The 14,154-nt window shown below is 39.5% G+C and overlaps 1 protein-coding gene across 6 annotated transcripts in view; it reads left to right on the top strand.

Moving 5' to 3' along the window:
* The window catches only part of Rgs7 (regulator of G protein signaling 7), a 395,639-nt gene that overhangs the window by 201,915 nt on the left and 179,570 nt on the right, over positions 1 to 14,154 (top strand). For all 6 annotated transcript variants that reach the window (XM_006993719.4, XM_076548014.1, XM_006993718.4 and 3 more), the window contains exon 3: positions 6,552 to 6,648. In XM_006993719.4, coding sequence (XP_006993781.1) covers positions 6,552 to 6,648 — 97 coding nt within the window. The remainder of the gene's footprint in view (positions 1 to 6,551; positions 6,649 to 14,154) is intronic.

Here is a 14,154-nt window from a genome sequence, read left to right as displayed (position 1 = left end):
TGCTTTGTGATTCTGCTTTGTCTTGGTCTCTTGGAGCTGGTGCAAAAGATATAGGGACTTCCTCTCCACTTTCACAGTTTTTAAGGCAGGAGTGCCCCACCATCCATTGGTTTACTCAGGAGACTCACTCACCTCCATCTTGAAGACAGAGAGGGGCCTTACACGCAAACACCTCTGTGTTCTGCATCTTCGTTGCCATCCTCTCTTGATCCTCTGTTAAGCATCCCTTCCAGTTCCACTCCATCCATCATTATATGTCAAAAGGTTTGCCTCCAATTCAAGTACTGGAATAAAAGAGAAAAGCAAAGCTCCAGCGGCCTGGAACAGCAGCATCCAGCCCAGGGAATGTGGGCAACCCTGTTCTTGACTCTGAATTTAGAACCAAGAAGATGATGAGCAGGAGCGGCCATCCCAAGAGGAGGCTTCTGGGTGTCTTGAGATAGCTTTGTGTGAAGTCACCTTGAGCTCTGTAAAACAGTGAAAAATGTATTTCTGGGTTCAGTTGACAGTTCAATATGTAAACAGCTTGTTCCGGCCTATTTAAATTGGCAAGCCCAAGGTCCAGTGAGAGGGTTGTCCTCCAAAATATAGTACATGGCTCATGATGAACCACACTAAGAATGACTTCTAGCCTCTATATGCATACACCTACATGTGTGTCCCCATGTAGTAATGCACCCACATATATATGAACGTGCATCATCATCCCCAATTTAAGCAAAACCCAACCAAACCTATCTTTGCTCATGGCAAATTAAATTGGACTTTTGATTGGGTCTTGTAGTACAGGCCTGTAATTCCACCTTGGAAGGCTGATGCAGGAGGATTCAAGGCCAGCAAGGGTAACAGTGAGATACTGTCTCTAAATTAAAAAAAAAAATTAAAAGGGGAGGCCAGTCATGGAGTACTTCCTCACAAGTGCAAAGTCCTAAAACAAGTACCACACAAATTGATTAATCAATATATTAAAATAGTAAGTGATACATCAGTATTTTCCCAGTTACAACCCAAGTAATCCCAACAAATAAAATGAACATTGTTTAAAATTTTTCCCATTTTATTTGTGTAGATGCTATATTACTTGAGATAGATCAAAGAAATTCTTTTATTTTTGAAAAAATTAAAATAACATATATTTAAAAACTTTCTTAAAAAATCATAACAGATAAAATTTTTAATTTTTCAAATTATTGTTACTGTTTTTGAAAAAAAAACTGACCAATGAATGATCTAGTCTAGATTTACATAAGTAGCTCAGATTAGCTTATACTCACAGTTATTAATGGAGAAACCTCAACTTCTATATATGAAATGAGCTACAATGTGGGGAAAAATCAGCAATTACAAACAGCCTTAATTGAATTAATGTAGCGAAAAGCCAGTTCATGTTACAAACTTTAATCTCATTGTTATTTAACTGGCATTAGAAACTGGCTCTGCTTTCTCTGCTCAGCACTGCTCACCTCAGAAGCACACACCATTTTTCCCCCTCGGAAAAGCTTTCAGAAAGAAAAAGAATTACACAGGCAGACTTAAATTTCAGCATACCTGCCTCCATCTAATTGCCTAAAGAGTCCAAGAAGCACTTTAGTGATCATTTCTCTCATTTCCACAGCTAGCGCTTAAAATGACGGTGCACATGATAAATTGAAAGTATGTGCACATAAGAAAAATCCATTCAAGATGTTCAGTGAGGCTCTCATTAAGTCTCCAAATGTCTGTGCTTAATGGTGGGTTGCAATACAAAGTTGGAAAACTTCCTTTGAAATTTTGATCGATTCATTTCTCTCAGAACCATAGCAGTATAACATGTTTCAGCTTTACTTCAGCGCCTTGCTCGCAATTGGGGTGTCTCAGAGGGTGATTTGGGCTAATGAAGTCAATGGTAATGATATTGTACAAACCTGTCTGGTAAACATAACTGTGTGGTTAATTTAATTGAGCTCCATTGTTGTTGAGAACACTGGAGAGCTAGGAAGGTTTCCCATCAAAATGTGGGGAGCTGTCTGGGGCCTCTCGTCAATACTTTGAAGCTCTTTAAAGATGGGTCTGCACAATGTGCTTTTCCTTTGATGTTGCCGCCCCACCCCCAAGTGTGTGACCTGAGACTGCTTAGCCTTATTGGTGTGTGAATATCATCCCAAGCATTGAGCTGCTGCTTAAGCTATTTCAGAAGAAATGGTAGTTATGGATTCCTGTAAAAAGAGCCTATGTTGGTGTTCAACAGAACCTTTATCTTGAGACCTCATATATGGCAGTGAACTGGAGTCACATCTACAAGCAGGCAGTCCCAGCCACCAGCTCAATGTGACACATTCATGGAAGAAATTCTTCTAATAAATGAGTTGAGAGAACCTTGAATTCAGTGGAACTGAGTGAGAAAGAAGAGCAAGAGGGAAATTCCTGAAGAAAATCAGAGAGTAGCATTTTTGTCTGTCAGAAACAGATGAAGCCTTGTTCTTCTAACTATACGTTTCCATAGTTTACATTGTTCTTGCTCAGATGTACAAACATCTAACATCTTCTGACATTTTTCTAATCAAATTCCCTATCTTTGAGGAACCAATGCAAGCACCATTTACATGAAATCTAAGTTAGAACTGACCCATAGACAGTTTTTCCCCTCTTTGGCATTAATTCCCTAAAATACGATAGAGTAACTATACACAGCACTCACACTGTGCTGGTTAGTATCAGTAATCTGAAGATCATATAATGTGTGGTGAGTCAAGGATATGTACAAAGATGATGTCATTTTATAAGAGGGACATGAGGGTCTGTGGATTTGAGTGTGTCTGACTCATTTCTTAAAGACAGCAATGACACTGTGTGTGTGTGTGTGTACATATGAACATGACATGAATGTGTATCTTACACCTTCTTGTGGAACTCTTAAAAGTATGTGAATTTTTTTTTTTGGTCTTAAACTAAATTGTTCCAGAGACTTTTAATTGTTAGAATTAATTTTGCAATCTCTTGTTTCTCTTGCTGTCCACTTTTTTCTATTAATGGGTTTGCCTATGTTGAGCATTCTTTTTCTTCCCCGATTGCTATGTCTACTGTTTCTAAGGCAGATAATTAACCTTATGTTGAAGACTGATATAATATTAACATCCTGAGATAGAAGTTGGAGGACAGGTTTATTTTTTATTTGTTTGTTTGTCTTTGTTTTTGTTTTCTCGAAAGGTTTCTCTGTGTAGTCCTGGCTGTTCTGGAACTCACTTTGTAGACCAGACTGGTTTCAAACTCATAGAAATCCACCTGCCTCTGCTTCCTAAATGCTGGGATTAAAGGAGTGTGCCACCACCACCAGGCTGGAGGACAAGTTTTAACAGGCACTTTTGGAGCTCACTTTAGGGTTTAGGGACCAGGTTGTTGTCTTTTCTTTGCATTAGATTTTGTTGCTCTTTTGTTTATTTGTTAGTTTGTGCTCATGTAGTTTGTAGTGACATTTATGGATAAATCATATCCAAGCAAACATTGAAACAGCTAAACACCTTTTTCATATTTGTATTCTCAGTTTAGAGCACAAATTCTAGTTTTCACATTAGAGTTAAATCTTTTCCCATTTTAGAAATTCTGGTTCATGTCTGAGCATTCAGGAAGTGGAAGCAGAAGGCTCTTCAATTGGGCTACATAGCGAGACCCCAAATCAAGAAAAGATAAGAAAGAAATGATGGTTTAGGAAAAAAGAAAGATTGGGAGATGCAAGGACACAAGTCACTTTAAATGCTCAACTTCTTAGCCTTGCTCCAGAGTACCCTTCAACACAGAGGTGAGTTCATGGAAAAAGTCCCTCGGCTCATTGCTCTGTACCAGCATTCATCAATGCCACATTCCTGGGTAACCACAGAGGCAGCCGAGGGGGCCCTGTGGCTGTCTAATCGGCCCAGTTTAAGCCTTTAAGCAGATAATACAGGGGCTTACAGGCTGATATGAGGCAGGCGAAGCAGCTTATTCTTCATTTCTGAACGTTGTGTCAGGTGAATCAAGGGCAAACAGTAACTAAATAAAAAGTCAGAATATCTATTTTATGTTTCTATACTTAGATATCTTTATTACTGAAGTAGAGTACTTTATGACTGTTAGGGATTTTGGAGGCCTGATAATCAAAATACCTTCCATTTCTATTTGGATTGAGTACATCAATCAAAGAGAAAGGGATAGGCAAGAGAGAATAACCTTAATTCCACTTATTTGTGCACTGTGTGTCACAGTTCTGAAGCTCACTTCTCTGACCACACTTGATAACTCATTGAAGCTGCCTCTGTGGAGCAGCCCTGGGTATAGACTTCGGCCAGGAGAGGAGGGATGGACCTGGGGGCTTTCCCTGCATTCTGTGCACACTGCTTACTGGCTGATGTGTCCATGAGCTAGGCTCCTGTGGAATTAGTGCTGGGATATTTTCAGGCAGCAGGGCACAGCTAATGATGTCTGCACATGCTGAGAAACCTGAAGGTGGAGAAGAGACTTTCCTAAGCCTCAAGGGTATATAGAACATTTCAAGTCCAATGTTGGTTGTCCTATCTGTCTGCCAGGACTTATGTAGGTTGTTTGATTTCACTTTATTTGATCGTACCCCAGTCCCAACACCAGGCCCCAACATTGTAAAGGATTACTTGTAAGCATTGCTCTTACTGTTTTATGAAAGAGGAGAATAAATCTAGTAAAATTATTTGGCTTGCTCAAAGTACAGTAATCATAAGTGTTAAGAGTCAAATCTAGACCTATCTTACATGAAAACTCATTCTTTCCACCGAATATTTTGAATATTAAGAAATCTAATGACATTCATCTAAGAAAATTAGATTTTTTTTAGTTGAACATCACTCTGAATCTGTATGGTGGGAATTAGGTGACTCATTGATATAAAGTATAGAGTATGGGTTTTTTAAAAAGCTTTTCTACTTTGAAATAATTTTAGACTTACAGAAAAGATGCAAAAATAACACAGAGATTTCCCATCGGGCCTTTGCTTGGCTTCCCTTCCTTTTAGTAGCTTATATAAGCATGGCATAATTATTGAGATGGGAAATTGATGCTGATACAGAGCTAACTAAACTGCAAGCTTTACTTGATTTCACCTTAGTGTTCACTGGTGGCTATGTTTTTTTTTTTAAGGGTGGGAATGCTATTTTATGGATTTTCATAGCCCAGTTCCTGATAGGGATTCTGATCTCAGGGTGGTGATCACTGACTGCAGAAGGGGTAAATGAATGGATGTGTTTTAAGTCATACCCTACAGCCTGGGGATCCCTGTGCAGATTTATGTCACATCGGTGTGAAGCACATGAAGAGATGCTGAGGCTGTGACTGACTGTTTACTATAGAACTAAATTCCCCCTTAGACTTGGTGATGAAGGAACTTTTTTATTCTTCTCTCACATATCACATCCTGACCTAAGTATAGTACATCCTATGACCACCCTTGCTTTCCTCCCAGTTTCTCCCCACACCTCCCTTTTCCCCCAGATCCACCCCTCCTCCATTTCCCTTCAGAAAAGAGAAGTCCTCCGAGGGATATCAACCAAACATGGCATGACAAGTTACAATAAGACTAGGCACATCCCCTCATATTAAGGTTGGATGAAGCAACCCAGTAGGAGGAAAAGGGTCCCAAGATCATGCAGAAAAGTCAGAGACACCCTTCCACTCCCACTTTTAGGAGTCCCACAAGAACACACAGATACACAACCATAACATATATGCAAGGGACCTAACTCAGACCCATACAGGCTCCCTGATAGTTGGTTCAATCTCTGTAAGTGATTATGAGCACTGGTTAGTTGATTCTGTGGGCTGGACATGTTTGTGTGCTGTCCTTGACCCCTCTGGCTCCCACAATTCTTCCTTACCCTGACTTGATGATGAATAGACTTTTGAATTATGAAAATACTTCAGTCTATGAGAGGGTGAATGAACATGATGAAAGAAAGATGCCACAGTGCAATTTGCCAGCTGGACCAAGGTTCCGGTGGAAGGTTCATATCCCCCCCACCTTGTGTGTGTGTGTGTGTGTGTGTGTGTGTGTGTGTGTGTGTGTGTGTGTGTGTGTGTGTTTCTTCTCACACTAGCAATTGAAGGAGCCAGTGGTTTCCAGTCTGTCCTGCATTTCTAGGCAGATTGAACTCAAATGTTAACCCAAACTGTAGAAGATCCCACGTTAAAGGAAACTCCACATGGATTGTTCCCAGGCTTCCACTTGCTTTTGAACTGAGTTAAGTTGAAATAATATCAATCCTTTGACCATGCTTTCTGACCCAAACACTGCTCATTCCAATGTTTTAAGCCGAAGAGTATGTAACCTGCAATATTAAAGCACAAAATCCTTATCACCAGTTTAATGTACGCCAAATAGCCTGTTTCCCCACTTGCTACTCCTTTTCACCTCTTGTTAATCAAACTTAAAAAATATTAGCAAAACAAATCATAGAAAGACGAGAATATAGAATTATTCTTCATTAGGCAAAGCTAGTGTGTAAAAAATTATGAAACAGCAATTTCCTCAAAAAGTTAAACTTTCTAAAGGTTTTCTTTATTTTTCCATTTAGATGGAAGATGTCATAGCACGCATGCAAGATGAAAAGAATGGAATTCCCATCCGCACTGTCAAAAGCTTCCTTTCCAAGATACCTAGCGTCTTCTCTGGTAAGTGTGCATCTAGCACAGCCCTGTTTTCTTCAGCATGCATCACGTCACTGTTTTGTAAACCTCTGGTGTGTTTTTAAACAGCAACTTATAAGATGCATATGGCACATTCATCATGGGGGTTAGACCCTGGAAATGAGTATAAGACATGAACCAAGAGTCCTAATGGGACACAGAGTCCCTTGGAAAGATAGAATGACCATCTATGAAACAAGAGAAAAACAGTGTGAAAAGAAATAGTGTTGTGTGAGACGATGCCATGGAGACCAAATGAGGAGATTGAGAGAGTGAAAGACAACCAAAGAGATAAAAGCACAGCATTGCTCAGAACTGGAAAAGTCAGGAAGGATTGTATCACTAGGGATCACAGGCACACCTGCCATGCTGAGAACTGGGCAAGGACACAGAGAGCAGCCAGGGAACCAAGCATGAAAGATGACGGCTCTAATTTGTGTCTCTAAAGGCCAACCATGGGATTGAAATTCTGACAGATAGGGGTGATACAGAGGTTTTAAATGTTTGTATAGAATGATGTGATGAGAGATTTGGGGAGATGGCTCTGTCTGTACAGGCCCGATCAATCATACAAACTAAATTTGGCTCTGCATAACCCATGCCAAAAGCTGGACATGGTGGGGTGTGCCTAAAACACCAGCATTAGTGGGGGAGGGATGAAGTAGAGACAGGAAAATTCCTGAACTTCATTGGCCAGACAGTCTGACCTAATGATGAGCTTCAAGTTTAGTAATAGACTTGGTTAAAGACAGAGAACAATGAAAGACACCTGAGGTTAATTTGGGGACTCTTCAAGTGCACCCTCATGCATCCTGCAGCTATATGCACACATGTGTGCATGCACACACACACATACAGAGATATACACAGAAACACAGACACAGATACACATACAGATACACACACACATACAAAGAAATAGAAGTTATAATGCATGGGCATAGCTCTTGTAGGAACTGTTTAAATACTAAGATTTTAACACCCACAGATTGAAGGACAAGGAAATGTAAGAGGATTTTTTAACTGGGCCTGGAGGATAAAAGAGGACAAAGACCACATTTTTTCTCATCTTTGTAACTGAGAATCTTTATCAGAAATAGGAGACTATATGTATCATTAGTAACAGTGTAAAACCCAAAAGAATTGGCATTCATTAGTGAAAAAATGTTGCTCTGACTCCATGAGGCTGTGACAGACCCTGCTGTGGGGCCTGAGTGGTGATGGGCATGACTAGTGAAGAAATCAGTTGAGGCCAGATCCACAAAGCCTGAGAGGTAGCCATGATGGACAGGAGGTTCAGAACACAGAGATTCAAGTATGAGTGGGAGGGTATATGGCAGGATCCTGTGAAAAAGCTAAGCAGTCCTTCTTTCTGAAGCAGGGTCAAGGGAAGACCATGATCAGGATGTTTCAACCCTGGACACAAGACTGGACACTGGAGGTGTATACAAGCAGGCCCCTGGATATTGGGGCATAATAGCTCTGTTAATCTCAGAGAGAAAAGAGGGGACTCAATCTCGTGAGAGCTCCCAGAGAGTGACATGTCCCCAGTAACACAGGGTATCCCTCCCTTTTCATGTCCACTTCAATCCAGTGTGGTGTCCTTCATTTCTACACCTGAAACTTGGTGCCATCTCCCCTATCCCCGCCATCAGCCTTCTTTAGAATATTCTATTTATTGAAATGTATTGTCTCAATAGTTCAGAGAAGTCTTTATGGAAACTATCCTAAGCTGTTTCCTCTACCTTACTCTCTTCCCCTTCTTCATTCGTTAACCAATCTGTTTTTCCTCCCTTACTCCCCCAATCTCGTATAAAAACAAACCAGTAATGGGTGCCTATGAAAAGCTGAACTTTTCTGAAAAATTCTGTTTTTGTAATTTTGCTCAACTCACTACTCACAGTAGTCCTATATCCTTGCCTTTCAAACTTTGTTATGTTAGTATCTTTAAGTCTGATTAATAGAAAATGGAGAAACTAACAAGTAGACAATGTCCACTTGGAACATGGAAAGTCCTCCATAGGAATTTTGTGTTGGGACATTGCCTGTTTCCTGAGAGAGTTCTTTAGATTTAGGAATTCCTCTACAACAAGCAACTGGAAGACTTTTTCACTCACAACATCACTCTGTTAATGGTTAAATAGAATTGGATACAGAGTTTAGGAATAATCCCTGTTTTAGTGTCTACCGATATATAAAACAATACTAACAGATGTTAAACAGGGGAGAAATGCAATTTGATATTGAGGTGTTTGTGTTTATTGAGACTGCATTTCTTAGAAATTTTAAGGAGTTCCTGCTTCAGAGTTCAATTAGTTACTTTGCAATAAAATTGGTATGTCTAGAATTTGTTGGCCTCTTTCTAACAGTATTTTCAAACTCTTGTATCCTAAAGGTCTATCTATTTTATTACTTTTTCAGTGATTTTCAGTAATTTCCTTCCCTAGATCTTTGCCGTGGTCTGTTTCATTGTTATTTTCTTTGTGAAGATGCTGTTCCACTCCCCATTGCTGATTGCTGCCATGGCCCTCTGCACTTGCCCCTTTTTCCTTGATTCTTTCTTACATTCTTCTCACCAGTGATAGAAGGAGGCATGTGTTGATGTCACCACCCTTAGTATTTTGATGTAGGGGGAAATTTCTCAGTCCTGCTTAGCCCCTCAATCCAGACGAATCTCTACCACATGAGCTCTCACATCCAATTATAAAATAATCACTCAGAGGCTTATATTAATTACAAACTGTATGACCTATGGCTCAGGCTTCTTGCTAGCTAGCTCTTTCATGTTAAATTAACCCATTTCTATTAGACTATGTGTTGCCACATGGCCATAGTGTTACCGGTCTACTGGCATCTTGTTGCTCCTTGGGGAAACAGGCAGGCATCTCTCTCTTTCCCACCTTTTTCTTTCCTGTATCTCCTCTTGGATTTCCCACCTTCCTCTAATCTGCCTTGCCATAGGCCAAAGCAGCTTATTTATTAACCAATGGGAACAACATATATTCACAGCATACAGAAAGATATCCCACAGCACTTTCATGGCTCTCTACACTTCCCCCTTTCTCCTTGATCCTTTCTTACATTCTTCTGACCAGTGACACATGGTATGTGTTGATGTCACCACCCTTAGTATCACTAGAAACAGCTATGGCCTGTGATGTGTTGAAAGGCTAGTGCTAAAATCATTAGAGACAGGAAGCTGTTCACACCATGTACCAGTCTGTAAATGAGAAAAAGTCTTGATACCATTTACCCAACTTTTTTATATTAATAAACTCACCTTCTTTAATGGTCACGAGTATCAAAGAAGATCTTTACCCAGATGTGGGAAACCATACTGCAAGCATCTTCCATAGACCACTTGAAAAATTATTAGAAATATAATATCCAGGCCCATCTTGGATCCAGTAAATCAGAACCTCAACATTAATAATGAGGTTTATTTCTTGGGTGTCTTTTCAGAAGCTTGGTTATAAATCTGGTCAGAGCTCAGGCACCACTTATCTTATCCAGATGCTGGACACTATCCAGATTGCTTATGAAGATCTTTTGATCAACTTTCAGGATCTCTGATCATCTTTCTTTATAGCTTGGCTTTAGGTCAAGCAATGTAGTTCATCCAATGGCTTTTTGTTGGTTGTTTCACTTGAAGGAAAGATGAGGGATAGGAAAAATAACATAGTTCCTTATGCTCGCTACCCCTAAGCCAAGAATCTCAGCAATTCATAGGAACAAGGATATTAGCAGCTAGGCATGGAGATGGGTACTGGCAAGTTTCATAAAGAAGAACCCATGCTTCAGAAGTAAATAGGGTGCTGGAGCTGTGGGTAAGTCACTTGCCAGACATATATGAGAACCTATATTTAATCCCCAGCACTGTAAAAGAACAAAAGTAAGTATATGTCATGTCATAGTAACCAAGTTATGCTAGCAACCACCAAAAGTGAAAACAGCTAGTTAGAAAAAAAGGGAAATCGGCATCTCTCCCGGCAACATCTGAGATCCACACCTGGAATCATGCAAAAGAATCCTATTATGATTCTAAAATATGTCACACTGTACAAGATGATTTGTGTTTTATTCCCAATTTTGTGGTGTGTGTTTGTGTTTCAGATAAGCATCTCTTCTGGTATCTATGGTCTTTGGACAGGTCCTCCACATTAGTCAAGATAGGAGCTGTCCTTGTATAAATCCAATTACAACATTGTGTTTGTTCTTCACTCATTTTTCAGTTGCAGAAATAACTAAGGTATCACTACAGGTATGGTAGGTATGGCTACCAACCAAAGCCTGAGTTATCAACCCCTTCTTCCCTGGGATTTCTGTTGAGCTTCTTAAAATGACATTGTAGAAATAATTGTGGGGAGGGAGAGAGGGAGACAGAGACAGAGAGAGAGGAGAGAACAATGCTTCATGTATTTAGGGTATAAAGAGTGTTGGCCTGCAGGTAGAATAATGGCCCTGTGCAGAGAGGAGAGGAAGCCTGTCTGCATATTGAGGACAATAAAACACATGAGGAAAGAGAAGCAGAGAAAACAAGGAAGGACATTCCTGGTTTCTGGCAGCTTTGTAGCTTTTGCCCTAGTCCTTGGGACACAGGCGTACAATTTCTATGAGTGCCTCATCTTCCTCACTTCATCCAAATCTCCATCATCAGACATCAATCTTTGTGTAATCATGTGTTTTGTCTTAGACTTTTCACATGTTAGGATTCTCATTAGATACAGGAGCACTCCTCCAAAACACATGCAGTAGACACAAAGGCCTTATGGTTGCAAAGTCATCGTAAGAATGAGAAGAACAAGTAAATATTTTTATAAAAGAGGCATTAATGCTCATCTGGAATGTGGCTACCACAAATTAATTGAGATGAAGAAGAGCCCGTAGGAATGCAGGATTCTAAACAAAATATTGCAGATATTCCTATTTGTTAGGACTGAAATGAAACATCAGTATTTCCAAACTAATAAGTTCTACATTAATGTCATCTGTTAATGAAATGCATGTTAACAATTTTTTTCTCTAGAATTTTTAATCAAGTGAACAGACTCTGATAAAATATACACTATATTTCAGTTACTCTACAGCAGTGGTTCTCAACCTTCTTAATGCCATGACCCTTTAATACAGTTCCCCAACCATAAAATCATTTTCATAACTATAAATTTGCTATCTTATGAGTCATTAATATAAATATCTGATATGCAAGATGGTCTTAGGTGATTCCTGGATCATGACCCACAGGTTGAGAACCACTGCTTTACAGTCTGTTTTTTTTAGGACTAATATTTTAATTGCACTAGAAAAATACATTACACTAAATGTTTGGGTGATATCACAAAACAAAGTGTGTTCTTTTAGTAGAAGTTTGGAAAATAATTTGTCCAGTGAAACCTATTACGTTGCATGCTGACTGAAAAAAAAAGACAATGAAAAAATAAAAATTAAAATGTCAGTTGTGAGGAAAGAATTATCCAAAGGCTAACACTATCCTATTGTGGGAGTTCAATTTGTTTAGCCAGTGACATTTGGAGTGACTAGCCCCATGGGCATGTTTTTTTCTGGATATGTGATGGGATAAAACTGAGGAGAAAGGTTGTGTGCTCTTTCTTGGGTGGTTGGGGCAAGCCGTGTAGAGCTTGACTTGTGGTTGGTCCTCATCACCCTTGGGCAGAACGGCAGAACAACAGCAGCTGGATCCGCAGCAACATCCACCTTGTTCTGCATTTGTGAGTCTGTTTTTCCATTGCACTCCTTAATAAATTATTGAGCAGACTTTTGTGGGGTCTCACTTTCCTGACACCCAATGTGGGGTATGATTTGTATACAGAGGCTTTTCTCTGTCCTACCTTGTCCCACAGCCTCTTGTAAATAATCACTGAGAGGCTTGATATTAATTACAAACAGTTTGGCCTATTGTTCAGGCTTCTAACTAACTAGCTCTTCCAACTTAAATTTCTATTAACCTATGTATTTCCATGTATCCGTGGTGTTACCAGTCTATTGGCATCTTGCTCCTGGGGCAGCTGGATGGCAACTCTCAGACTCCACCCTTCTCCTGTATCTCTGCTTAGATTTCCCACCTGCCTCTATCCTGCCTTGCCATAGGCCAAAGCAGCTTCATTTATTAACCTATGGGAGCAACACATATTCATAGCATAAAGAAAGACATCCCACATCACTATCCAATTTGATTTGACAAAACCTTGGCTTACATATATGTCCTCAGTTATGAAAGTACAACTATTATGAGATTTGCGTGTCATGGTGCTAAATCTTGAGGTGGACTTTGTTTACTATTTTCTCACCTTTTAAAGGATGCTCTCAAAACGTTCATTTCATGGTTTCTATGCTGCTTAGAACAATACAGAGAAATAAATTTACTCTGTAATAAACTACTGAGAAAATAGTGTCTTTGAAGACAAATGTGACTCTCCTCCCTGTTTTTTCTTAAACAATAAAACTATAATTTATTCTATTCTTTCTTGTCTGAAAAGTTCATTGGTAAATTTAATATTCTATTCATATTTTTCTCATGACTCATCACTTACTTATTATTTTTCTTTGACTTGTTTATTTTTTTCTTTGATTTATTGAGGAAAGGGTCTCACTCTGTAGTTAGGCTGGACTGGAACTCATAGTGACCCTCATGCCTCAGTCCCCTGAATTATAGGCATGACCAATCATAACAAATTACTATCATTACACACACACACACGTATATACGTGTGTGTGTGTGTGTGTGTGTGTGTGTGTGTGTGTGTGTGTGTGTGTGTGTAGGACTGGCACTTGAATCTAAGACCTGGCACATACTAGGTCCATTGTTCTACCACTGAGCTTTACCCCTCACTTCCCTTTACTTCTAGCAGTTGCTTTTGTCTGTGGTGTATATGCATATGTACTTGTGCATGTGTGTCTTCTTCAATTGCTTGTCCATGTCACTTTTTGAGGCAAGGTTTCTCCCTGAAACTGAAGTTCCATATTTCAGATGGATTGGCTTACAGGTGAACTCCTGGGATCTGCCCATCTCCATCTCTCATGCATTCAACTTATAAGCTTACCACTATGCCTAGACATTTTCCATGATTTCTAGTGACCCAAACTCAGATTCTCATTTTTGTGCACCAAGTATTTTACCCAATATGCATCTCCCCAGCATGTCTGCCTTTCATTGTCTTAATTTGGTATGTGGGAACACCGGGATGTGAGTATAGTAGGTAGTTTCAATTTATATTTAGAAGACACCTGAGATGAATTCTGAGACAGTATCAGAGAAGTGTCTGCTTTACTTCCAGGAATAATTTTTTGCCTCAAATTCATCCCAGTTCAAGCAGGGTGATCTATCTGGACTTTTGTCATAAATATTACATCATAATATAAAGTGAAAGATAAAACTCAAAATTACTGAGAATGTCTTATTAGAATATTTACTCAAATTTGTACCATTGTATTTGCAAGTTGGAAATGATAATTATAAAGTTAAAGACATGG

This window comes from Peromyscus maniculatus, chromosome 11 (assembly GCF_049852395.1).
Source record: "Peromyscus maniculatus bairdii isolate BWxNUB_F1_BW_parent chromosome 11, HU_Pman_BW_mat_3.1, whole genome shotgun sequence".
NCBI lineage: Eukaryota > Metazoa > Chordata > Mammalia > Rodentia > Cricetidae > Peromyscus > Peromyscus maniculatus.
The sequence above is the reverse complement of the archived record's forward strand: the minus strand, read 5'-3'. Positions and strand labels throughout refer to the sequence as shown.